Source organism: Trachymyrmex cornetzi, unplaced genomic scaffold (genome assembly GCF_001594075.2).
Source record: "Trachymyrmex cornetzi isolate Tcor2-1 unplaced genomic scaffold, Tcor1.1 scaffold44, whole genome shotgun sequence".
NCBI lineage: Eukaryota > Metazoa > Arthropoda > Insecta > Hymenoptera > Formicidae > Trachymyrmex > Trachymyrmex cornetzi.
Genome location: NW_017299179.1, coordinates 525,493 through 550,650, shown reverse-complemented (window position 1 = coordinate 550,650; position 25,158 = coordinate 525,493). Strand labels below are relative to the sequence as shown.

Genomic DNA, 25,158 nt, shown 5'->3' with positions numbered 1-25,158 from the left:
TTATATCGTTAAAAAATCCGAATGGAGGCTAGGGAAGAGCACAGAGGAAGAGCACATTGATTGCGACCAGTGGCGTAAGCTTATAAGCGAAATTGACCATAAACTGAGAAAATAATACAATATTAAGGACATTTGTTATATTTTCTTATTTTCTTCGATATAAACATGAACATTATAATTTAATTTTGATTTTGTGGTTTTGATTTACTTTTCGAAATTGATGAATTTCCTTTTTAAATCTTAAACTTTGTAAAGCTATAATGCCTGTTTAATTAATAAAATGATCTCGCTCTTGAACAACAATGCAATTTTGAAAATATATGCAGCTGATTAATTCGTTCATAAAAAAATTATTTTTTAATAAAATAATTAATTGTTTGATAGAGAAATGTTCATGTATTTAATGGATCATATACAAAATAATTTTTTTAGAGTTAGATTATAAAATAATCTAATTAGTTATATATATATGATATATTCATATTGTTTTTAATTTAAAAAATTGTTTAATGTGGAAATTCGAGCAAAATAATAAAAAATGTGATTTTTCAAGTTATTGTCATGAATGAATTAAATAAACATTATCTTATCAATTATCAAAAGTGAACTAACTTAACTTTATAAAGGTCAAAATCGTCATAACTTAAAAAGAATAGTTTCTTTTAGAGTTGTGAGACAAAAATAATATTTGATTATTTTAAGAATATAAAAATAATTAAAAGGCTAATGAGAGTTATATGCGCAGTTATTAGTGCGAAAATAAGAATCGTTTATTATCGAAAAATTATATATAATTAATTACGCATACTTGTTTTTTGCCAATATCACTTGATAAGTCAATAATTTTTTGCTTAGTTGAAAACTAGTTTTTCCTGTTTTGTAAGAAACTTAATCTTGAATTGTGTCATTTCTTAAACAACGAATTGTCAACAAATTAATTAATTAATAGAATAAGTGTACAATCCACGACTACGCCATTGCATCACGAAGGCCGCGCTCTATTTGAATAACGTGGAAGAGAACGAAAACGGAATCGTGCTTCCACACATTTGCCTTGTAGATGAAAGTTCTGCTTGTGTCAACGACGCACTCCGGGACCGAGCAGGCTCTCAAGGAACGCCGTCCGGGCATCATTCCTCGTTATTCTTTTCTCTTGCCCATTTTCTTGCTTATCTTGCTGCACATGCCTCATTTTAGTTCCGCAGCTTATGACGTTTTATACTGTGTCTCCAAATATGATGCACGCAGCAGAAGCAGCGGGTATATTTTTTTATAAGACTCGAGGATTATCGTGTTTGAGGAGTAAAAAGCAATTGAAGAACACAGGCTAAAATAATTCGAGGACTATTTTCTTCAAATTGGAAATAATTTCAATAAAAATAAACATATGAAAGAAACGTAAAAGATTTCAGAAGTAATACAAAAATTCTCTGGATTATAAATCATACGGTTTTCATCGAAAGGGTATTATTTACGATGTAATTTTAATTTATTGAAGAAATTTATATAATGATAAAAATGCTTACAAAGTAACAAATAATAAGAGACTTTGAGAGACTCTTAAGCTTAAAAGCTTTGTCGTATCTCAAGGCTATTTACTTATGCAATGATATAATCGTTGCTGTATAATCTCAATGTCACTATTACGCTACTGCGAAGGACAATGTCGTTTTACTTAAATATCGTAAAAAAGTAGATCTGTAGTCTTACATTGCACAAAAATATGAATGACGAAAGTAATGTCTTCTCCATCGTTGACTAAAAGTTTTCATAAAGTGGAGAAAGTATATTCATTAAACTCATTTCGTTAAATTAAGTATAAAGTAAATTGGGGGAAGTAGGTCAATGTGACATTTACATTTTTGATTATGTATAACTTTCGCGCTGTAATCTGTTTATTTATCTGAGGTAAAAAATACCTTTATTTTGATATAACGCTTTTAAAATTATAATATATTTCAATAATAAAATAATGTGTTAATATTTTGTTTTATTTCATTCAATTATATGTAATTATTTAAAAATATAATCTAAAAATAATTCCTAACAGTTTTATATTCTTTTCTTTTAGCATCTTGATACAGTTAAAAATATTTATATCTTTTTAAGTAACCGCTTGAACTATATTTATCTCCAAATATAAGATATGAGGAGTTAAATAAAAGTCCTAATTTATCGTAATGTAATGCAGCAGCAGTAATCAAATTTTTACGAGTCTTAAAAGATAAATTATCTTTAAGGAATGGCGCACGAAAATGTCAAACATGTCTAAATTCGCGTTGCTACTTGGCGAAGCTGTCCACGTGCAGGTATTACCCCGTAATATCAATATCGCGCCGTTAGCGTAATTCATGCAATTAACTTAAATGCGTGTGACGGCTTATCACAGTTCCTCCTGGCAATCTCGACGAACGCAGGCAAGTTGATTCTGTGTGCCTTCTTCTTCTTCTTCCTCTACCTTCTTTTTTTCATCGTTAAAAAGAGTTTAAGATTTTTTATTTCAGCGAAATAATATAAAAATAATACATAAAAAATACAATAATATACAAAATATTGTTAAGCAAAGCTTTTTTCAGTTTTTCAATTTTTGGACATGCGAAAGCCGACTGTAATGTCTCCCGTGTCTTACTTCGGAATTTTGCTAACATCTGTCATAATTATGATGTCTCGCGAGATGCGTCTTATGCATTCGACCTCGGTGCGTAACGATATCCTACCAAATATGTAACGCAGGCGGCACTCTCCCTGTTTCCACGCATCGACGACATGACGTAATCAGCATCAGCCCGCCGAGGAGGAATCTTGCAGCTACGCCGTGACATAATTCCGCGATTACGCGCGCAAGAGGGCGATCCGCCGGGAATTATGCCTCGTTTGTGCGTCGCGATACAGTCGACTTCGCCGAGAAGGCAGACGTCTCTCACGAGAATGCTCTGATTTTGCGGAATAGATGGTATGCATCTCATTTAAACGTTTTGCACATGTACCTGAGTGGTTGAACGCTATCTCTTACGCGATATAACTGATTGTGAGAAGTAATTGTTATCTTAATACAAGACTCCTTTGACAGAAAATTAAATTCTTTTTTAAAGAAAAATATAAAAAGACTAACATCTTTTTAATGTTCTAAGAAATATGGCTATTTTGATTTAATTTCATATGGTTTAAAACCCATGCTGTTAAATTCATATCTTTCTGGTGTTTATGTCAACAGTAAGAATTATATTTAACAATCGATGGTGTAAGTCCACATTTTAAGTCTCACTATTTTTTAAAGTAAAGTTAATAATTTGAGACCTGTTTTAGTTGGTAATTTACTTTTAAATAAGAAGATTATGATTTTAGGATTTATAATTCTTTTTTGTTATTAGAAGTTGTTAGTAGAAATTTGAGATTAATTGGAGATGATTTAACTCAGATAGCAGAATACAGTAAAATAGAGGTCGTGTAGGGTAACATTTATGTTAGGTCACAGACTAGTGTCAAGTCATAGATTAGGCTAGTGTCAGAATGGTCAAGGTTTTCTTTGATATATTCTTCTTCTTTATCAGAAAAAAAGAACCCTTATATCGAATCACAGTCAATAAATTATTTTCTCTCTTTCGAGAAAATTATCTGTTATCATGGAAGAACACGCTTCTGAAATTTGTCGTACTACTTAAGGATTATGTTACATTGTCTCATTTATAATCAACTCAGGGTCAATAAATCAGAGAAAATTTATGGCTTTTGATGTATAATCTTGTTTAAAATTATATACGCACTTCCGCAGAGAAGTACGAAACCATATGGCACACGGTTTTGTTTAAGAAAACCGACTGGCACATAATCGCCACGTTAAAGATGTAGTGCGGCGAGTAGAAGTACGTGAAGTGTAAGTACACGCAAAGTCTCTCCTTCCTCATGGTTTGACATACACGTGCTCAAAAGAGTTAAGTGCGGCCGCGCTAGCCGTTTTCGTCGAATAGCGGACGTTTACGCGAGTCGACGGTTCCAAATATTTAGACTTGCCTAGAGGTTCGTGAACCCCGATTCCAAATTTACACCATTACGATACACACTCTCCTATTACATCGAAGTTTAATCCCGCGCTCGTGTAAAACGTCTCGCTTGACATTCGAGTATCTTCGCGTTCAAAATTTATTCTAGGAATCGGAAAGTAGTTTCTCTTTGTAAGACTTTTAGTCGTTTTTCTCTGTAAATAAATACATATTCGTAAATACAGATGATAATAATATAAATGTTGTTGTAAAAATTTTACTTCAGTACTTCATATAGGTATCTATGCACGTGTGTATGTATATTAAAAATTAATATGTATAAAAATTTATATGTACAATATTTATATACATATATTAAAATGAGTTATTTTGGATTGTATATCTTCTAAAACATCAATGGATTGACGACAATAGGTAAATTCTTACGGTATATCGCGACCAGGAAGTACTTGTGACGATAAAGCCATTTATTCTCAGGACTACCCAGTACGTGCGTTCCGATGCCATTCTTGATTAGTTGTGGATCGCCAACGCGACGCCCTCGCAATTGTACGTAGCGCCACGATAACGATAATGCACACGTTTCGAACCTTAACTTCGCCGCAAAATGGCCTGTTCGCTAATCGGTTTGAGTTCAGGAGGGAATCAACAGGTGTATTCGAACAGGACAAGAGAGATAGTGAGATAGATAGATAGATAGATAGAGAGAGAGAGAGAGAGAGAGAGAGAGAAGAGACAGAGAAAATAAATGGTACAAAAAATGTTATTAATATTTTTTGAAAATAAAGTCTTTTTAAGAAAGAAAATAATAGTATCAATAATACATACTTTGTTATCAATTTACTAAAGACATAAATAAAAAACGCTATAATATAATATCTAAACAAATGAAATAATGAAAAAATTTAGAATATCTAGTTTGTGCTCGAGATGATGACTAATACTTTTTATATCTTGCAGCGTAAAGATTAATCCAACAAAAATTACAAAATTATAAATATATAAGCTAGCAACTGGAAATTAAGACGAATCGTGATTGATCATTAAATAATTATTTTAAGAAGGCTAATTTTTATCACCAGACGTGACAAATTTATTATGCGAGACACCGTCGTGTACGAAAGGTCCTTCGACGTGTACTCATAAGATAAGCATGAGGATCGATATAATTAAAATAAAATGAAACGAGATGAAATCGTGGCGCAACGACTCCGACTTCGACATTAAATTACGGTCACATTTAACGCGTAATACTTCGGCGGGCCGAATCGATATAGCCATCTCATCTGGTCGCTTTGAGCAACTCGTCTGTGCCTCGCCCCGACTCGGTTCGACCGGTTCATTTGGTGGCGCGGCCGCGATATCTTCGTGATATCGACAACGCCAAACTTTCTCGCCGAGTTTGCATTGCATTAATCGTATGCAAAATAATGGTTGAACATTCAATATGCTTTCTCGTAGAATTTGCAATTGGACTTATTTTGCGAAAGATTTAAATTAAATCGGTGCTAGTGAAAGAAAAACTTATCAACAAAACCGCGAGAAAAAATCCCTAAATTTTAATTTTTTTATTACATTACTCACTCGATTTTTTCGTGCTACTAAATAGATTTGCATGTTCGCAGAATAACGCGTCCATTTATATAAATAAATAAAATAAATTTCCAATTTTATAACATTAATATAAATCAGAATCTATAATTTCTCATATGATAAAGTGAAAGATTTAAATTAATCAAAATATTGAAAATTGAGGTATATTTTTTAATCACACGCTTTATATTTTTTTTTTATTAAATTAATAACGTATAAATTTATGCAATGTTATTATATTCCAAATGATTTCTAGTGCGAGGAAAAATCAATAAAGTTTTGCTCACCTTTTTAATATATGCAAAAAATGTCATTAATAAATGTCACTCCATCGATTTCATTACATTATTTGTTCAACTTTTTCATGCTATTAAACGAATTTTCATGTTTACAGAATGTCATTTATATGAATAAATACAATAAATCTCTCATTTTATAACATTATAAATTAAAATCTGCAATCCCTCGTTTGATAAATCGAAAGATTTAAATGGATAAATCAAGAGATTAAAAATTAAAGTATATCGGCTTTTTATAATCACATCTCTCAAATTTTTTTTAAATTTGTCTCTATCGACATTTATAAAGATAAATGATTAAACTATTAATATAAATTTATGTGATATTTTATTTCAAACGATTTCTAGTGCGAGAAATCTACGAGAAGGTTTTACTCGCCTCTCAATAATAAATGTCAAAAATGTCATTAATAAATGTCGCTCCACCGATTGTATCGAATGAACAAGCGAACGATCGTCTCTTCGGACTTGACAGCTCAAGGCGCAAGGATCGGTGAGGCAGGATCCTGCGCGAAAGGCAGAAGGGCAATGTTCCCTTGAAATCTGCATAACGTGCAGTAATCTCAAGCGTCCTCTGGTTTGGCCGGATAACGTCGCCGTTCGCAAAAAGATACGTACATCGCGACGTCTTTCTCACCGTTTCGAACTGCTCCTTCTTCTCGTTTATCTCGTTCTCTCTCTCTCTCTCTCTCTCTCCTTCATTCTCTTTATCTTCTTCGGTCCGGTACATTTTTTTTCTCTTCTCATCGATCTCTGCCGCTTTTTTGGCCCGGGTCCTCCTCTCGTTCTCTCTCAACGTGTCTCGGATCGTCGCTTCGAGTAAAGGCTGTCGCGCGCAGAAATATTTAAGGACTTGAGACGACGCCGCTTGAAAATCAATTCGCGAACAGGAGAGTTATTAGGTCTCCGTGTTACTTTTAGCTGCACTTTTTTACATTTCTCATGCTCAAAATGAAACGAGCACAGAAAGAGAAGATGCCGGAAAAAAAGGAAGCGGAGAATGAAATGATGGATGCAAAAAGACACACACATAATTATATAAGTAATGAAGTCTGTGATTTATGAAGAAATCAAAAAGTTCAATAAAGAAAAGTTTAGATACTTAATTAAAATCTAATTTGAGAGAAAAAAAATAGAAATATAATACAAAGGAAGGGATCCGATCTAAATAAAAAGATGAGGTCGTAAAGAAGAACCGAAAGCAAATAGCACGTTAACATCTTGTGATAGAGAATAATTAAATCTTTACAAGTCTTAACTCGATATCTTATCAGGAAAGCACGAAGAAACAATGTCAACTCACTGTTCAATCAAGTTATTCAATTGAAATGAAACATTTAAATATTGATTATGATAATAAAACAAAATTAACATTATTTTGCAAAATTATAGAAATTATTTTTATCTCTTCGGGAATATTTCGCGCTGTTCAAGTGTAGTATGATACGGATAAGATCTGAATATTGCGTCAGGGATATCACTTTGAGCGATTATTTCCGTATTAGATTTCCTCGCTTCGCCGTCAGATCTTCCCAGAGGACATACGTACGGGCTTAGGTCAGCTTATGACCGTAATCATGCGTCTCATTCGCCGAAGTACGGTCGGTGTAAGTATTGACCCCCATAAAGGATCCACGTGTCGCCGTATGTGAACGCATGGGCGCCTGCAATGAGGGATTTAATCGAGGACCCGTTAGATGGTCACGAGAATCGTGTGTTTGGATACCGAGAACGAAGCTTAAAATAAAATAAAAAGATACAGAACGCTAACAGAAGGCACGATGCCGAAAACACGATTGTGAGCGCGCACAATAAAGTCAGATTAAAAAACTGATTTCAATTTCTAAAAAAATTGATAATTTACTTTTACTTCATAAAAGAACAGATATCTGTAATCATTAGGGCTATGAAATATAAACTGTGATAGAATTGCAATTTTTTTCATTGAAAAAAAAAACAGAAAATTTTTAATAAATAAGAATTAAAACGTATAACATAAAATACAGGATCTGTGTATGCACACACACACACACACACAAAGAGATAAAATAAATCAAATATATTTTCTTTATTCAGAGGAATAAAAATATTCAAAAAGTCATATATTATTTGAATAATTATATTTATTCCGTCAGCATCTCGAAGAAAATATTTGCAACATCATTGCGCGAAAAAAAATTTCGCGAGCGCCCATGCATCGACCTTTGCGGTTAAACGAGATGAACCAGAGATTCTCCGCAGCATCCTTGAAGGATCGATCGAGGATCTCTACGAGTATTGAGAATTCGTGCGGCTAAGCCGCGAGCGCCGATCTCTTTAACGATACCGCGTATTATCTTACGTGATATCCTTAAAAAAGCACATGAATCTGCCCAAAACATTTTGAGGGAACACATGCGAGGGACTTCATTATATGAGTATTGTATCGAAAATGGTACAATATCGCCGAGCTTATAATTTCTGCTGAAAATAATATACTTTACGATAATCCGTGAGAGAATTTACAAGATTTTATTTGCAGCCCTAAAATTGATGTGCGAATAAAATAATAAACAATTAATTAAAAATAGAAATATAATCATATAATTTTAGAACTTTATCTTAGATGTTTATCTTAAGAATTTTGAGTATTTTCGTACTCTGAAGAGAATCTGAAACAGTCGCTGTGGATCGTGTGATATGTGACAATTATTCTGCAATGTTTCAAATGTAAGTCGTAAATATATTTATGGATCCGTATCATAATTTTTATTTTGATGTTACACGAATCGCCGGATTTCAATTTACACGGATGAGACTAGAGATCATGTGTCTGTGTAGCATCGAAATCTGGACTCGGCAGAGATTATACCGGTTTCAGTTCTCGCTAAGAGGAATTCGCCGAAGGACTGAACGAACGCCGCCGAGAAGCAGTGTTTCTCGTTGTTTTTTATTTATATAGGTATATCGAGCGTCTTTCTTTATCTTTTCCCCGATGGAATCGTGTTGCGTTCAATTACGTTGTGCAATAAGCATTGCGTAATATTTATGTTACGGGATTTTTTCCACAAATAGCTCGATGTGCAGCATTACTCAATTTGGGATATCACAAGGGAATGTAAAATAGTGTAAAATATATATGTATGTTACGTATCTTTATTAATTTACGAGCAAACGGTAGTAAAATCTGTAATAAACAATAATTATACTGCCAATTTGAAGGAATTACAAATCTACTTTATGAATTCTAGAGATATCGTGTTCGTTTTGTAATTTTATATAACAAAAGAGATTTGTAATTTTATATAACAAAAGAGAATTTTATGGGATTCGCAAAGAAAACACTTTCTTTACATATTTATTATATATTCACTTCAAACAAAATTTAAAAAAATTTGATTATTTTTTGTCCTTCTGTTTTTTATATATATAGAACTAGTGGTTCTTTGTATCAAACTATAATATACGATCTTGATATTGAAAATAACGGCAAAAAATTGTATAATCGGGAATGTATGATGAGTTTGCAGCGAGAGATGGGACGCTGTCAATGATTTATGATCGGGGTTAACGAACACTATAGGATGCATGCAGCGTGGCATGAAATTTTTTGTGTCTCTTCTCTGCTGTGAAGTATTGATGATGGCGTGAAAGCTCGTAATTTAGCCCCGCAAGGTGGAATGTTGTAAATATATTTAAAAGGTTAATTGTATTAAAGCTCCGAGTGAAAAATAGACTTTAATGGAGTTCATTAGTACCTGCCTTCACAAACATTTAAGACACTCCGAGAGAAAATAATTATTCCTTTTCGTGATTGAAAATAGTAGCTTCATATTACACATTTTCGACATTTGTAAACAATTTATGTCATTAAAATATTTAAAACATTATTTTATCGTAAATTTTTTATTGTAATATACATAAAGGCAAATTCATAATTAAAAATTTATATTATTTATATTTATGCATATATTTATTTTATATTAAATATAATAATGACCGTGTCGGTTATGTTAACATCATATTGTGCAATAAAAGAAATAAATATTAGAGTCATTACTTTATTATCAAATTCCAATAAAAATAAAAAAAATTAAACTGATATTTTTCTGTATTGACTCTCACAAATAAAACTGAAGATTACTTAAACATTATTTTTAACGTATAGTATTTTTGTAGCGATTAAGTGCCGTAATCATCTTTACAAAGAAAAATTATAAGTTCGGAATCGTTAGATTATCAAGAATTAGAAAAAGGAGGAAACCTTTTGTCAACAATGAGCATTAAACCATATATGCTCAAAGAGTATCGCGATCGATATTTATCTTCCAGTTATTTATGACATCAGACGTTAAAATAGACCGCGTCGCAGCATCGCCGATCCGTGGATGAAGAGCAAGGTTTTCTGCGTTACACGCGTTGCGTAAATGGATTGTATACGCAGCGGCAAACTCATCCGTTAGCGTTTCCATCCAATTTTAATCACTCGCACGCGTTTCCATCGCGGGTCAAATGTCAAGTTTAGCGTACTCTCCTAACTCTCGCGTATTATTATAATCGCGACGCGGCGCCTTCGTTGCTGACCGTCGACCCCGACTTGATTTCGAAAGTGCAATTATTTATCGAGCCTACGATCGAAACTCAGGGCCACTAGATTATTAGCTATGCCAACAAGTCGCTGTACATAATGTAATTAAACATCAGTCGATGTTGATTTCTTTTTACTTCATGCACGTTCGACATATCAATGTACATGTTTATTACACGTTACATCAATGTCAGCTGTATTAGTTCGTTGAAGCGCATTGTTGGACAACTATAGGTACATAGAAATAATTACTTGGAACGTTTTAATTATATAATGTTTGCAATTTTCAGTATTTGAAATTAAGGACTCGCTCTTTAAGATTTACTTTAACTCTTACTTCAATTTCAGCAAGCAATTAAAAATTAAAAAAGTAGAGTAAATTTTATAGGTCGTATAAATTGTAATTATATTAAAATAAATTGTTATAATTGTACTAATCTTATAACGCGTTGAGGCAGAAAAATTCTAGTGTCAACAAAGAGTAAGTAGCATATAAATATAATTCTGTTTTTTTTATACAGGTGTCATATTAAGTTATAAGTTATACTCTACATTCCGCCCACGATTTCTTCTTAAGACTCAAACTCACAAATTTTTTTAAATGCAGCGAAATGTAGCTTCGTCGTTGGTCGATCCACTTTTCAGTTTAATTTATCGGCGACACGTGAGAGAGAAAAATATCTCGCGTAGTACGCTATGGATATCGACCGCCGTGGAAATAGAAACGGATATGCAGCCGCCCTATTTTTGGGGTACGTAATCGATATCCGGGAGGTGCGTATGGCCGCGAGAGAAATTCTCGAATCAGCTCGTTGAGAAGTTAATCGTTCTCGCAAGCTCGAGAACGTGACGCGACTCTTATTTTTCTCTTCGTGAAGAACGACTATCGTAAAGATGAGCAATGTTGCTTTCGAGATTGATAGACGCGAGGCAATTTGTTAACCAACGCAAGAGATAATTTGACGCGAGCCAAAGAAATTTCGTTCATGCGACTTTTATAATTAATTCGATAAAGTATCTAATTTTCTTTATTCAGTGAATTGAGTTGTCTTATACGATAAATGATATTTTTTCCTAAAAATCAGTTTAAAAGAGAAATATTAATTTTTATATTGCTAAGATTAAGTCATGGGCGTATGAAAAACATAGTAGTAGCAACTATAAAGGTGATAGTTGTATAAGTTGTAAAATATTTATAATTAATATACATAAATGAATAAAATATAATATATAAATAAAACTTATACAATTGTTACTGTAATAATTATAACCACTATGTCTTTTTCTCTGAGTACACAGAAAAAATTAATTCAGTTTTCTGAACAAATTAATTATTCTAATTTTTCTTTAAAAAATTATTGTTGTAATTACATTTCATATTATGTATTAATGACAACACGAAGCAAATTACAATTTTTAACTGTATAAATAATTTTTCTTTGATACATAAATTATCACACACATGCAGTAATAAGCACACGTAATAAACATTCTAATCTTTTTATAAAATACACTACTATGGTTTTGTGTTAAACGAAATCACAGTAATATTTTAACATTGCGTATGTTATACATATAATTCTATAATTATGGATACGCCAGAGTATCTTCGTTAATATAAAATCAACTCAAAATTGGCCGTAAAATACGCTATTGAATTGAAGATCGAGGATTCTGGGGCAATCTGTATTTAAAAGCTATCGGCTTTCCAGACATGAACGATACTATTTTAAAGAGTTCCAGGTCACCCACCCCCCATGAAAGTGTTAAAACTTTCCTCGGGCAGTGCGCATGATTCCAACAAAAATAGATTCCCCGGCCGTGTATAAACCGATTACTCCCGAGGGAAACCATTCCTCTTCCGAGGAGAGGAAGAAGAAGAAGAGTATGATGTATTCACGGCCGATAGAAAAATCCCAGATCGGTCCCTACTTCGGATTCCTCAGGACTGCGGTCAGTTTCAAAAGAGAAGTTACAGATCGTGCCTAACCCTTTGAACTCTCGCAACTTCTTCACCGATAGCGTGTATCGAGGTTACTCGTTTCGTAAGAGATATTGCGTCCACCCCTGTATGTCCCACATAGATCGGCGGTGACGGATAAGATACGTCCGACCGAATTAGCGAGCAATCGTCAATTCGGCTTAAGTTCTATATCGTACATAAAATTCTTTATTTAATTCCATATCTAGTTAATTTAAATAAATTAACCAGAATGATATAATAACACGATAACAAGGCTAATAAGAGTCAAAAAAGTTTATATTTTTATATCTTTTTATTTTCTCTGCTATTGTTTTATATATCTTTTTCAATTATAATTTTATGAAAAGAACAATGGATAGATTCATTGCGTTTTTTTACTTTTATTAGCCTTATACGTATATCATGTTGTTCGAATATTAAGAGTCCTGTTAATTTACAAAATTATATAGAATATGATTTGATAAAATTATTGAAACAATTGTCAAAGTAATTGTAATATGGAACGTTCTTGCGATTAATATTATTGTGTTGGTTTATATATAATTTACATTTTCTTAACTTTAATTAACCTATTTATATATTTTATGATACACTATTAAATCCATAATATCAAATTACTCAATTTGAGTTATTTTATGTAGGTCACCATTATTTAACTGAAGAAATATATTAAAATTAACTCAAATTTAGTTTACTATTGTCTAAATGTAGACATTAATATGAACGTTATTTCCTTTTAAATCAACTACAGAAATGGATTCATCTGCATTTTGACACAAATGGAAGTTAAAAATAATAAAATGTTATTTTTTTAACTTAAGATATCATTGCTCTTTTAATATCTAACAGTATACCATGTAATAGAGAGATGTCTTGTCATATATTATATATTTAATCGTGTACTGCAATTACTCCAGTACTAAAAATTAATAAAAGCCTCAGTTGTACTAAATCATCGGTTGTGTGCTACTATTACAGATCATCTATTAATACGGATTTGCCAAACGAGGTCCAAGCGGTGCGACTACCGAATGACATCACTCTCTAAAGTTATTTATTACAAACGTGAATGAAACTGTTCAGCGTGACAATCGTTGATAAGAGGCAGCCCGGGAGCTCGAGGGTGAAGGAGGATAGGCCGTTTATGGTTGTTCCGATAACCCGCTGTTCACCAATCGCACGTGCGCGCTGGCGCGCTCCTCTCTCAATTCTTGCATTGCGTTCGCCGATCCCGCGTCGCTCTGCGTTTGCCACGAGCCCACGGTATGCACATGAGGCAAAGAGGAAGAAAAAAAAAATGAATCAGAGACCCACGAATTTAATGAACCGGGCGCAGAGTTTATCACCACCGGCTGACGACCGGAGTGGAGTCTTATATTCGGTACTTAATTTCTTATCGTATGCAACGGTAACGAATTTAATGATATTCTCGAGGGGTATTTATGCTACTTTGATGGCAAAGGATAGTAATTGCGCACAAAATAAATTTAAATTTCATATAGCTAAGAAATTATGAAAATTAAATTGAGAAACAATTAAGAGTCCCAAAGTGTCTCATTCTACTTCGATTTAATAAAATACAAGATACTAATGGAATTTATACTAATTAATAATTTAGAATTTATTAATGCTTTGAAACGATGACAACGTAAGATTAAACATAATGTACGTTATTCGCAAGTAAAAGTAGCGTTTGATTTACGTGGTGCTCATGGATAATATTCGATAGCGGTGGGATCTCATTTCGTGGAAAGCGATGAAGCGATCGGTCGTGCAATATTAATAGTACTATATGTATAATAATTTCACGCGTTTTTATGATCACGCGAACGAGAGAATTAAGTGCAAGTTATTACAAGTGCTCTTGTTTCGTGCAGCATCCGTCGCGAAACGATTTCGAAGAATTATATTATCGTGCGTTTATCAGCTGCAATGAATCGTTTATTTGCAGCGAAGTAAGTGTTTGCGGGCAGCAAAAGTTAATATCAGCGAAAGCCTTAACGCGCGTTAATTATCGGGTTTCGCGATTACGCGGGAATTAAGATTACGCCACAGATTATGCTTCTTATGAGAATTCTTATAAGATAGCAAGCAATAAAATTTGCAGTCATGAAAAAGAAGAAAAAAAGAAATCGTACGCCATCGATGATATGCAAAAATGTAACGTGGAATTTTAGTCTCGCATATAATCGCGTTTTTTCTTTTTATAAAAGCAGTTTATGTTTTCTTATTTCATTATCTCAGGGTAGGCGATAAATAAAATATAAGCGAAGTACGAGAATTTATAAGCTGACGTAATGCCGGGAAATGTAACGATGGAATCACAGGCGGCACCGCGGCTGCAAAACAGCACGCTCCAAATCATAACACGTATAATTAATTGAAGGATCATTCATCGAATTGACCGAAGCCTTTCATTCATGCCTTCAGTGGGTAATCTTAGACCTATCATTCACGGGATATCGCCCACGCCATCACACGAGATACATTTACCAGCTGGGAACCCGTGATGTGCGTTTTAGAGAATCTTAGACCAAGCTATCCCTATTGAAATTATCGAGAGATTATAACGATAAGTATTACATTTTCAACAAGTATTTTCCATTTTCAAAAATAACTTAAAAGAAAATTCGTTTATTAAATTTGTATTTTTAATAAGTGATCACACGGAGAGATTTTGCTAAAGTGTCTAAAAATGTAAATGCAGATCTGAAAATAATTTTGTTAGACTATAGAATAAGACATAGATTTACGAGACAATAGGAGTCAGCGCTAGTATTGATTTGCGCACACAAATATAGACCAATAATAAAAATATATATAAATAAAATTTAACTCCTTCTGAAGAGGAATTAAATTTATTATTTCTTAAAATAATTATTTCTATTATTTATGGTTATTTGTTAGACAGTAAAAATTTTTAGGTAAAACATTCAACTGATTGCTAAAGTACCAAAAAATTTTGATATTCTAACAGTCAGTTTGATTATTCTATCTAAAAATTTTGTTGGTCTAACAAAATTATTTTTCAGATCTGTACTAGTTAAATTTTTGGACTTCTTTAAAATCGTTCTCTTCATGCAGTAATAAATATCAGTTAGATTAACAGTTTAAATATAAAACTTTTTATTTTAATTAAAAATATATATTTATAATTAGACATTAATAATTCTCACGAGTAAATCCGTGAATATTTGAAGTACAAAATAAATAAAATCAAAACTTAGGAATTATTTGACAATCTCTAATATTATCACACTTGATTTTCGAAAATATCATCAAATCTAATAAACGACATATTAGTCGCTGATGCGAGTAACTTTGACATTTATCGACAGCGCCTACGTGTACGTCTGTTTATATTACTATTACTCATAATGGAGACCAATGTCGCGCAACGCACGATGCAAATTAGTGTTTGCAGTCGCCTTGGGAACATTATTATTCCACGCCCGCGGTTTGTTATATGTATAGACAGTCGTCTGCTTGTACATATGACATCATACTCTAAAGCCATTTAATACGAACATGTCAGTGGCCACTGTTGACCGCCTTTCCTGCTTTCATCCTAACGCGTGCCGCATGGAATGTGTCATGCGTGAAAGAATCACGGATGAAGAGACAGATACAATTTACGTGTAATTATATGTATCATAACTGGTGCGGTTTAATTGCAATTTAAACATTCAACGTTAATAATACATCAAAAGCATTCTCTGAGAATAATATTTCTTGTAATTTGAAAAAAATTAGAGAAAGATAAGAGATAAAATCATTTACTATATAATTCTCTCTAAAAATATAGTATCTGATAAATATCTTTAGATCTATGTTTCTTGATATTTAAAATAAAATCCGAAATCAAATTTTAGTACAATATATAATTAATTCTTTATAAGAACTATTTTTCAAATTTTATAAAAACTATTTTTTTAATTTTATAAGAACTTTGTAAGAACTATCTTTGAAGATAAATTGCTTTTTAATATCCGTGGAGCTTCTATTAGCCACAAATGAAAATGAATAGGAATGCTTTTGAATAAATGTGATCACTTTCAATAACGGTTGATCATACGCGCGCCGTAACAAGTGACAGCATCGCGTGATGTCATTGACAATCATCGCGCCTACATTGTCATTAAGCTGATGAGACGATAATAACTACGTCCAGCCCGTCGAAGCTAATTTGTATTTTATCATGAGGTAATCCCTACATCGTTATTTTCGGTTGCAATCATAAGCTACTTCGTTCGTTCTGTATAACTCTAAAAATAATCAAGACTTTCAAGCGATTCGAATTTCGACAAAAATAGTCTTACAAGCAAATTTTATGTTCCCGACGAGTCGTAAAACAACTGGTAATACACACTTTTCACTCCTTGTTTTCCGAGTTAGTTTCGCAATAAATAAATTTTACATATTTATAACAGCAAGTATCTCTATTATATTCCAAATTATAATAACTTAGATACTTATTATTTTTAATAATTAACATTTTTTTCAGTTTTAAGATTGTTTTGTGTAGGAATAAATTCTTGCAATTTACAATTTCTTTTATAAAACTTTGACAAATGAAGTGCCTTTGAAAACCATATTTTTTATTTTGATTATATCAATTAAGTATAATATTTAAGAAATTATTTTCAATGGTTATGAAATTAGCCAATGTAATTTTAAGTGCACATATTATTGAATTTGCGCGATGTAGGAATTACGATGATCTCAGTTTTCAACTCTTAAAGATAAACGTGTCATTGATTGTGAGCCATTTATCTGCTTTCTATTCCGTGTTTATCGACGTCTATGAGTCTGTTTCTTTAAATAAATTGTACGTGACTGCATGATAAGTATGGGAATATATAATTATTAAAAGAGAATAGTTTTCGAATCTGATAGATTATAAAACGTTATAGTATATTAGTATATGATTTTTTAATATATAGTTTTAACATATTTATATAGATTGAGCTAAATAAAATTATTAATGCAATTATATTTAATTTTTATGAAACGCATTGATTGAATTAATTTATACCTATAATCTATCATTGTGTTTATTTCAAAATAAACTTTATTCGAACCGCGTCATCATAAAACGGCAGGATAGTCAATAAGAGTCAATTACAAGCTCGCACAACAATAAATTAATTTCAAACGTGACGTCATTTGTTTGAAGTTTATGTTATTGCATTAATATGTGTAGCCAGTAATAACGCATTTCGAATAAACAGTTTAAAAGCTTCAGAGTAGTTTGCGTTATATATCTTAATTAAATTTTCGTACTTATGAAAATGAAAAAGATATGAAGGTAATTAACTTGTGTTTATAAATTATTAATTACTACTCATTATCTATCAATGTAATGACAGGAATCCTATATATAATGCTTTTGGATTATTTTACAGTTAAATTTTATACTCATGTTGTAATGAGATATAGTGACATATTACAATATGTCATCGACCGTTAATGGCTTCCTTTCTTCACGATGACGTATTCAATACTATATCATCTTAACAAGCCTAGGCAAAATGCATCGAGAGAGATTCGAAGCTGGTTTTCAAACACGAAATATATATATATAGCTGCTGTTAAATGTATCCTTTAAAACTGCCGCCTTGTCATTTATGCTATCAGATGTCATCACAAAACGGAAGGTTAATAACAATGTGTGAACGACGTGTTTGGGTTCAATTGCGTGAAAACGTGATGTCATTCGCGGAAATGTTAAAAAAGCACTGTTATCCAATAAAGCGAATTAAACAGTGAATTTATAAGTACGATGAGTCGCGATAACAATTTAAAGTAAAGCAAGAGCATTAACGCAAGAGCGTTAATTACACGCGTAGATATTTTTTTTATATGTATATCTGTAATAAATTTTGTTTTAATTTAATTTTGTGCAATGAAATTACTCTCGCATTAAATAATGAGAAAAAGAAACTTAATCGACACTAATTAAAAATAACATAACATTAATATTATAATTCGCATTCAACAATATAAATATAATATATGGTGTTATATTACATAACAATTATATTGTTGAGTGCAAAATTATGACATTAATGTTATAACTTTGTTATTGTCATTACTTTTAGTTAATGACGACTGGGTGTAATGTGGTTTTTCTAAAGTAGAATTACGTTATATAAAATAGAATACGTATTATCCGTTCGATTTCCGCGGTGTGTAAGCGCGTAGGTGAAACTGTTTTACATATTCCGCGGCGAGATCTTTTAACGCGGACGTATTTTAGGAAACCATGCACAGCAACACATAACATTTCGAAATATTGGATCGACGCGGTGGGTGTAAGTTTATGATGCAGACAAAACATGTTTGGTTTATCTTCAGATCTCGAGTTTTTTTTTAACTATCCGTTAATGCAGTTAAATATATATCTGATGACGAGAAAAAGAAATACAAAGAAACACCGTCATAAGTAGGTATTGTTAGTAAATAGTACGTTAACGTAATACAGCTCTGATCATCCTCCCTTAAACTGCGATAATAGACTTAAATGATATAATACGTATCAAATGCGTGTGTCTAAATGTTACGAAGCTTTCTTTCCGAGCATGAATCATTTCATTATAAAACGCTCTCTTCTAGTTCCCGACCCCGATTTATAAGAGACTATTTAGAAGTGGACAGCGTGGATACACTTCACGCGCGACAGATGTTCGATCGTCTAACACTTTGTCATGTTTCTCTGTCTGCAAAACGAATACTTGATCCAGACTACGCACAACCCACAATGCTTGTCTCCTTTAGGAGAAAAACAGGAAAGCTTTATCGTTATCGCGACAACGGCATGCAGACTCTCTTCATACAGTTCATCGTCAACCTACATATTGCGGTTCGCTTCTGCAAATTATTTCGTAATATTGCCACTTGCAATAAATATCCTTATATTGTATTATCGCGTTAGGCATTTCTCTACAAGGTTACGCAAGTATTTTATTTCACGTTGTTGTGATATATTATTACGCTATTGTAATGTTATGTAGATAAAAAGAAATAACTATGAATGTTCTCTCCAATTCGTCCTGTAGTATAAATAATATAATTTCGCCGTTTTTCTTGCCAAATGTATGACATTTGTATTCAACCTTTCTGCGTTTTTTGACATAACTTTAATATAATGTAATTGTATTTTTTGTGAATCGTATAATAAAGTTTAATAATATCATGGGCCAGACAAAAATACTTAAACAAAGTGTAGCAATGTATATATTGATCTTTTGCTGAATAATTTAATAATAAAAATCCTACGCAAATGAATCTCCAACCGAGTTCTTGCGTCGACCAGAAAATAAATAGCTATTATAGCTAGAGTTTGGGCGTGCTAGAACAAGATAATATCTACATCGAATTCATTCGAATTTTGGGAATTCAAAGTAGAAGATAATATTGAATATTGTAGGTGTAGATAAAATTGTTTGCGTAGCGTTATTATTTATCAAAGATATTTTTGTGTGAAATAAACAAGAGAAAAGAAGAAATTAACTCTTAAAATCCTAAACCTTTCATTTGAATAACTGAAAGTTTAGGATTTTAGTTTACTTTAATTTTTTTTATGAATTTGACAGATACGTACTATTACTATTGATATACTATTTATTGTGCGTTTCTTTCTAGTCTGTGTAAAATTTTATTGTGCTATACTAGCTGGAATGTCAGGTGAGAGGTCGATTCAATTCACTATGAAGCGGGTTCTCACGATTCTGAATGACTTTGGTACAATGGTGAGTGACCTGTCCGAAGAAATAAGAAGACGCAGACTCGCTGACTACCGGGCAATGCCCTTTCCTATTGTGCCGAAAATTTTCTTTCACGTTTTCCGCAACGAAAATACGTCCTCTGTCCGGGCGTCGAAATCGCCCACGTATCTGTCTACCGGGTGACTTCAACGACATCAGTAAATATAACTTGTTTTTGTGTAAATTATGCAAATTATTATTCAGTATATTATTATGTTGATTACTATCTAATTTGAATAGAAAAAATATTATTTGCACAAGAGTAATAAATATAAGCACTGTGAGAAATACTGTCTTCAAATTATTTTTCACATAGATAAGTGTATTATTACATTAAATGTGTATCTCACATCATTCATATATTATTAATAATTAAATAAAATCATACTTTCCTTTCCTCATATTAGTGTCCCCACAATTCCATATAATTGACCAAGAAGTAAATATTATCATGCTAGAAGTATGATTCACGTCATAACTCAAGAAGTATATTCTTGGTCGATTACATGAAACAAATTAGTCGTGAATTCAATTATTTCCTCAATAAAGCACTTTGATTTAGCTAGAAAGATATTGACGTTTCGCGGTATTACGGAAAGTGGAGTTGGAATGGAGGAGCGTACTCTATAGTCAGCATATAGATACACGCATCGTCATCGATTAACTGAAATGCCATAACGTCTATTTTGCAACGAGATTATGTCGAATAGCTGCAGTTTCAGGCTCTCGGATTACACGGCGCCCAGAGTCATGCTGATGGGTGCTTTCCACGCAGGTCTCTTATGTTACTATCGGCTTCACGCCCGATTTAATCATCCGTTACACATCGCTCGGTCTTCCCTCTAGTCTCTATACGAACCGGTTTGTTACACGAAATTTTGTATTAGCTAATTGCGCGTTGTGCTCATAGTGGAATCACATCGCATTCGTTATCTACCTCCTGCGGAGACTGATTCTATGGGACTGATTTGTTCTGATTGTCAGAGAGAAATGCATATCTTGGACTAATTTCTTCATAAATATTTTTTTTTCGTGTAAATATGTTGTATCATTTCAAAATTATATCAGCATTATTCTATTGTAAATTTAATGCAAAAAATACTTCTATCGACTATGCTTTAATTAATATATTTATTAAGGAAAATGCGTGTTTTTTTAACAACTGCGTAATATTTCAAATTTGTGATATAGTGCGAGATTGATATAAAAAAACTAATTTTTTTTTAACCATGTAGTGAATATTTTTGAAATATTGTATGTGAATAATTACGACTAATGTTTCAAATCATTGTAATCTAATAACGTCTCAAGGCATAAAAAGATATTCGAATCTTGAATATTTCTCGCTTCAACAAGCATGAATAATATATGCCAAGTCCGTAACGATGCGTTGAAAGATATAAAGTGATGATTTTGTCATCGGTGTTTTGTTAGGATTAAAATATTAATTTTTCCATATTTCTATTAATCTAATTTTTCCCCTTATTTACAACGTTAATACTGCGATAGAAAATCAAAAAATATATAATTAGGAGTAAGTATGATTGTCTGAATTTTATTCGTTTAATATGAAAATTATGTTTTTATTGTAAATTCAAAAAATCAAGCAGTTGCAACGCAATGAGAATGTAATAAAATAGTATCTTACACACTAAAGACTCTTGTAATTAAATAATCTTAAATTAAATAATTTTAAATCAAACTTTTTTTATCAGTTAAAAATAAAGTAAAAATAAAACATTTTATAATTCATTAATCTCATTAATTGAAGATCACTAATACTACCCAAGAATTATACATGAATTTTGAATTGACACGTGTAGTTGCGAACAAAAATAAATGGAGAACGAAAAAGATTGCAGGTAATTAGTCAGATGAGCGATTGATGATCAGGATCGAGATAATATCGTTTCGATGCTGAATAGCGAGCGATGCGAACACGCATGGATAAATGAAATTAATTTCATTTCGAGAGGCGAATATTTATGCCACGATACAACGGCAGGTCAACGATTGACGTTTAAAGAGCTCGTCTGACGTTCCCACGCATTGTCCGGTTGGTACGAAAGGCTAGAATTAGGCTCCGTAGAGCCTACCTAAGAGCGATTGAAGTTGCCCCAGATGTGGAGCGATATCAAACTATTTCTCTGGTATGTCGTCGCCATCCGCTACGTTAGCAAAACACACCCACATTCGTTAGCATTGGAACGGCCGAGAGTTGATGACTGCATAGGACAATAGTATCTAATTTCATGAATGAAATAGAAACGAAGAAATAATCTGCAGTGAATGAAAAACTTGGAGATTTTAAAAATAAAAAAGAAAATTTCGATTATTCGATTATTCGCAAATGTTGAAATCTAAAACAAGACTTCAGTCAATTAATTCTCTTTTCAATTAAAAAATAGTTCCTTTTTAAATAAATAAAAAAATTATTTTGTTCCCAAAATTAAACGTTTGACTGTTTGAATGTTAAATCGTAAAGAAGTTCATGTACGTGGGAGAGAGAGGGTCAATTAGGGTCAAAAGTAAACTAAGTGCGACTGTAATTTTCGCATTATGTGTGTTTTACGATTCACCATAAATAGATGGTCGATAAATAGCGTTGAAATTTGCTTCAACTAGGAATGACTTTTATAGAAATTTATTATGTTCTTCGAAGTGCGTGCCTTTGGTAGCGACAACCAATTTTCGCGCTTATGAATCATCTCACCAGATGGTAGGAAGTAAAATGGGAACATAAATTGATAAAGACTCTAATCTAACTATTATCTAATAATACTATATATAAAAATAATAAATGGAATACGAGAAAAATAACAAGATGCCAAAAAAGAAATTAAATTAAAAAGATATTTTTCACATAGCTTATTATTTAACAAATTCTAAGGTTGTTGACTTTGATGTCAGAACCCTTAAATCCAAAATGGCGGTTCCAACATGGCCGACCAAAATGTGGAAAGCAGTAGGGGTCATATGACGATTCAAAGATTAATGGCAGACAGCGAAGATAATTGTCTTTTAGGGAAATTGACTACCTCAAATTATAATTTCCGAAATACTCTTTTGATAAAAATATCATTCGAAATTTCCATTGAAGCTATACGAGAAATGATCACACCTATCACATGGACAGCTGATTCCTATATAACAGAGGTGATTATTGCAAATAGATTATGTAATCACAATCCACATCCTCAGATTCGTTTCGATTATAACTACGACCTCAATATTGACGACTTTGAACAGCGGTAATCCGATCATCAACGCGTAAAAATGTGCCACGTAGAAATTCGTCACAACGTGATCTTTAGTGCGTGATCAATTTCCAGTTCTCCAATTCACACGGACTTCGAACTTTGACGTTTCCATCGATCCCACCATCGAGCTCACCGCGTGTCGTCTACCTGATTCGTTGGTCTTTAGCGATCTGTCATCCCTCTGAACATTCACGATGATTGACGCAATGTCGCATGCATTTCTCGCGCCGGACCATCGCTCGATCGTAACTCCTATCATCCCCCGAAGATAAAAGCGTTTCGTCGAAAGGCGTTTCACGTAATCGTTGGCACGAATTTGCGGTGGTGCGCGATACATTCTAAGGATACGTTTCGTACTCACCACAGCCTCGGCGATCGGTATCCACGTGGCGGCGTGCACCAGTAGGGCAAGGACGCAGGTGACTCGCAGGACAAGCGGGACAGGCCGCGAGATGCCGTGATTCGCGTCACCGATGATTCTCGACGTCGCCGCGGCCCTGGGCCGCATCGTGTCGGCCTGGGGTCCTCCTCCTCCTCCTTCTCCTCCTCCTCTTCTCTATCTTTCGATCAAATCTGCAGGTTTCGCGGATGGTCCCAGCCAGGGGTTGCCTCACCTCCGGTCCTTTCTTCGTTCTCGCGGCCTCCGAGAGAGCGGTGTCTCCGAGTTCGTTCTCGCCAGTCTCAGCGGCGACGACGTGCGGCTCAGCAATATCGTGCTGAAACCGCGCCGCTAAGCTCGTCGTCGGCCAGCCTGTCGACGCACCGCGTGTCGAAGGGCCAGACAGACGGCCCGGTTAGCCCGTCCTCCTGATCGCTACACACAGACGGGCGGACACAAGGCAGACCCGAAGGCGGCGGAGGAGGTGCTCGCTCTCTCTCTTCTCTTCCTCTTTCCTCTTCGTCTCTGTCTCTCCCACCCTCTCTGGCTATCTCGCTTTTTCTTCTTCCGTCACTGTCTCCTCTGATCGGTCTTTCTTTCCCTCTCCCTCTCTCTCTCGTTCTCTCTCTCTCTCTCTCTCTCTCTCTCTCTCTCGTTCTCTCGCACGCTGTATCCTTGCGCGCTCGTGGAGCTCTCGCGGCACGCTCGGCGGTGGCGCGGCCTCCCTGACAAACGGGCCCCGCTCTGCCCCCCCGTGGTATGGCTAAGTTCCGTAAGCTCGGGCTGACTCGGGCTGGCACTGCTGGCAGCTCGGAACCGGCACGGCCGATACCGGTAGGGTCCCTCGCGGCCGCACAACAGTCCTCGTGCGACGCGCGACCGCGCGAGCAAACGCTCGGCTCGGAGCCGGCCAGCGGCACTCCACCGCCTCCTCCTTCTCCTCTCTTGGTCCTCTCTACCTCCTCCTTCTTTTCTCTTCAGTTGTTTCTTCTTCCCCTACCAACCCTGGAGAGACGTTACTCCGCGTTCGTTCCTTCCTCCCCTTCCTCTTGCGAACTCCGTCGCTCACTCTTTGCCTTCTTCTTCCTCTTCTTCTTCTTCTTCTTCCCGTCTCGCGGACCCGGAGTTCAACCGGAGGCAGCCAGGCAGGAGACCACGATCGCCCTCTTCTCACAGGAGCGAGAGAAGAAGACAGGGAAAGAGGGGCGATCCCCCGTCGACATCGGGGAAAACGAGCGGGCCGAAGCGAGGTCTGAACGCGCGACGTCGTCCGTCGCGGAAGGCCGAGAGAAGGCACTCTCTTCTCGGC

The 25,158-nt window shown here is 34.2% G+C and overlaps 1 protein-coding gene across 1 annotated transcript in view; it reads right to left on the bottom strand.

The window, feature by feature from the left end:
• The window catches only part of LOC108764597 (collagen alpha-2(IV) chain), a 54,824-nt gene extending 30,506 nt beyond the window's left edge, over window positions 1–24,318 (bottom strand). The window contains exon 1 of the mRNA XM_018512903.1: window positions 23,832–24,318. Coding sequence (XP_018368405.1) covers window positions 23,832–23,978 — 147 coding nt within the window. The 5' untranslated portion in view covers window positions 23,979–24,318. The remainder of the gene's footprint in view (window positions 1–23,831) is intronic.
• Window positions 24,319–25,158: the final 840 nt, after the last annotated feature.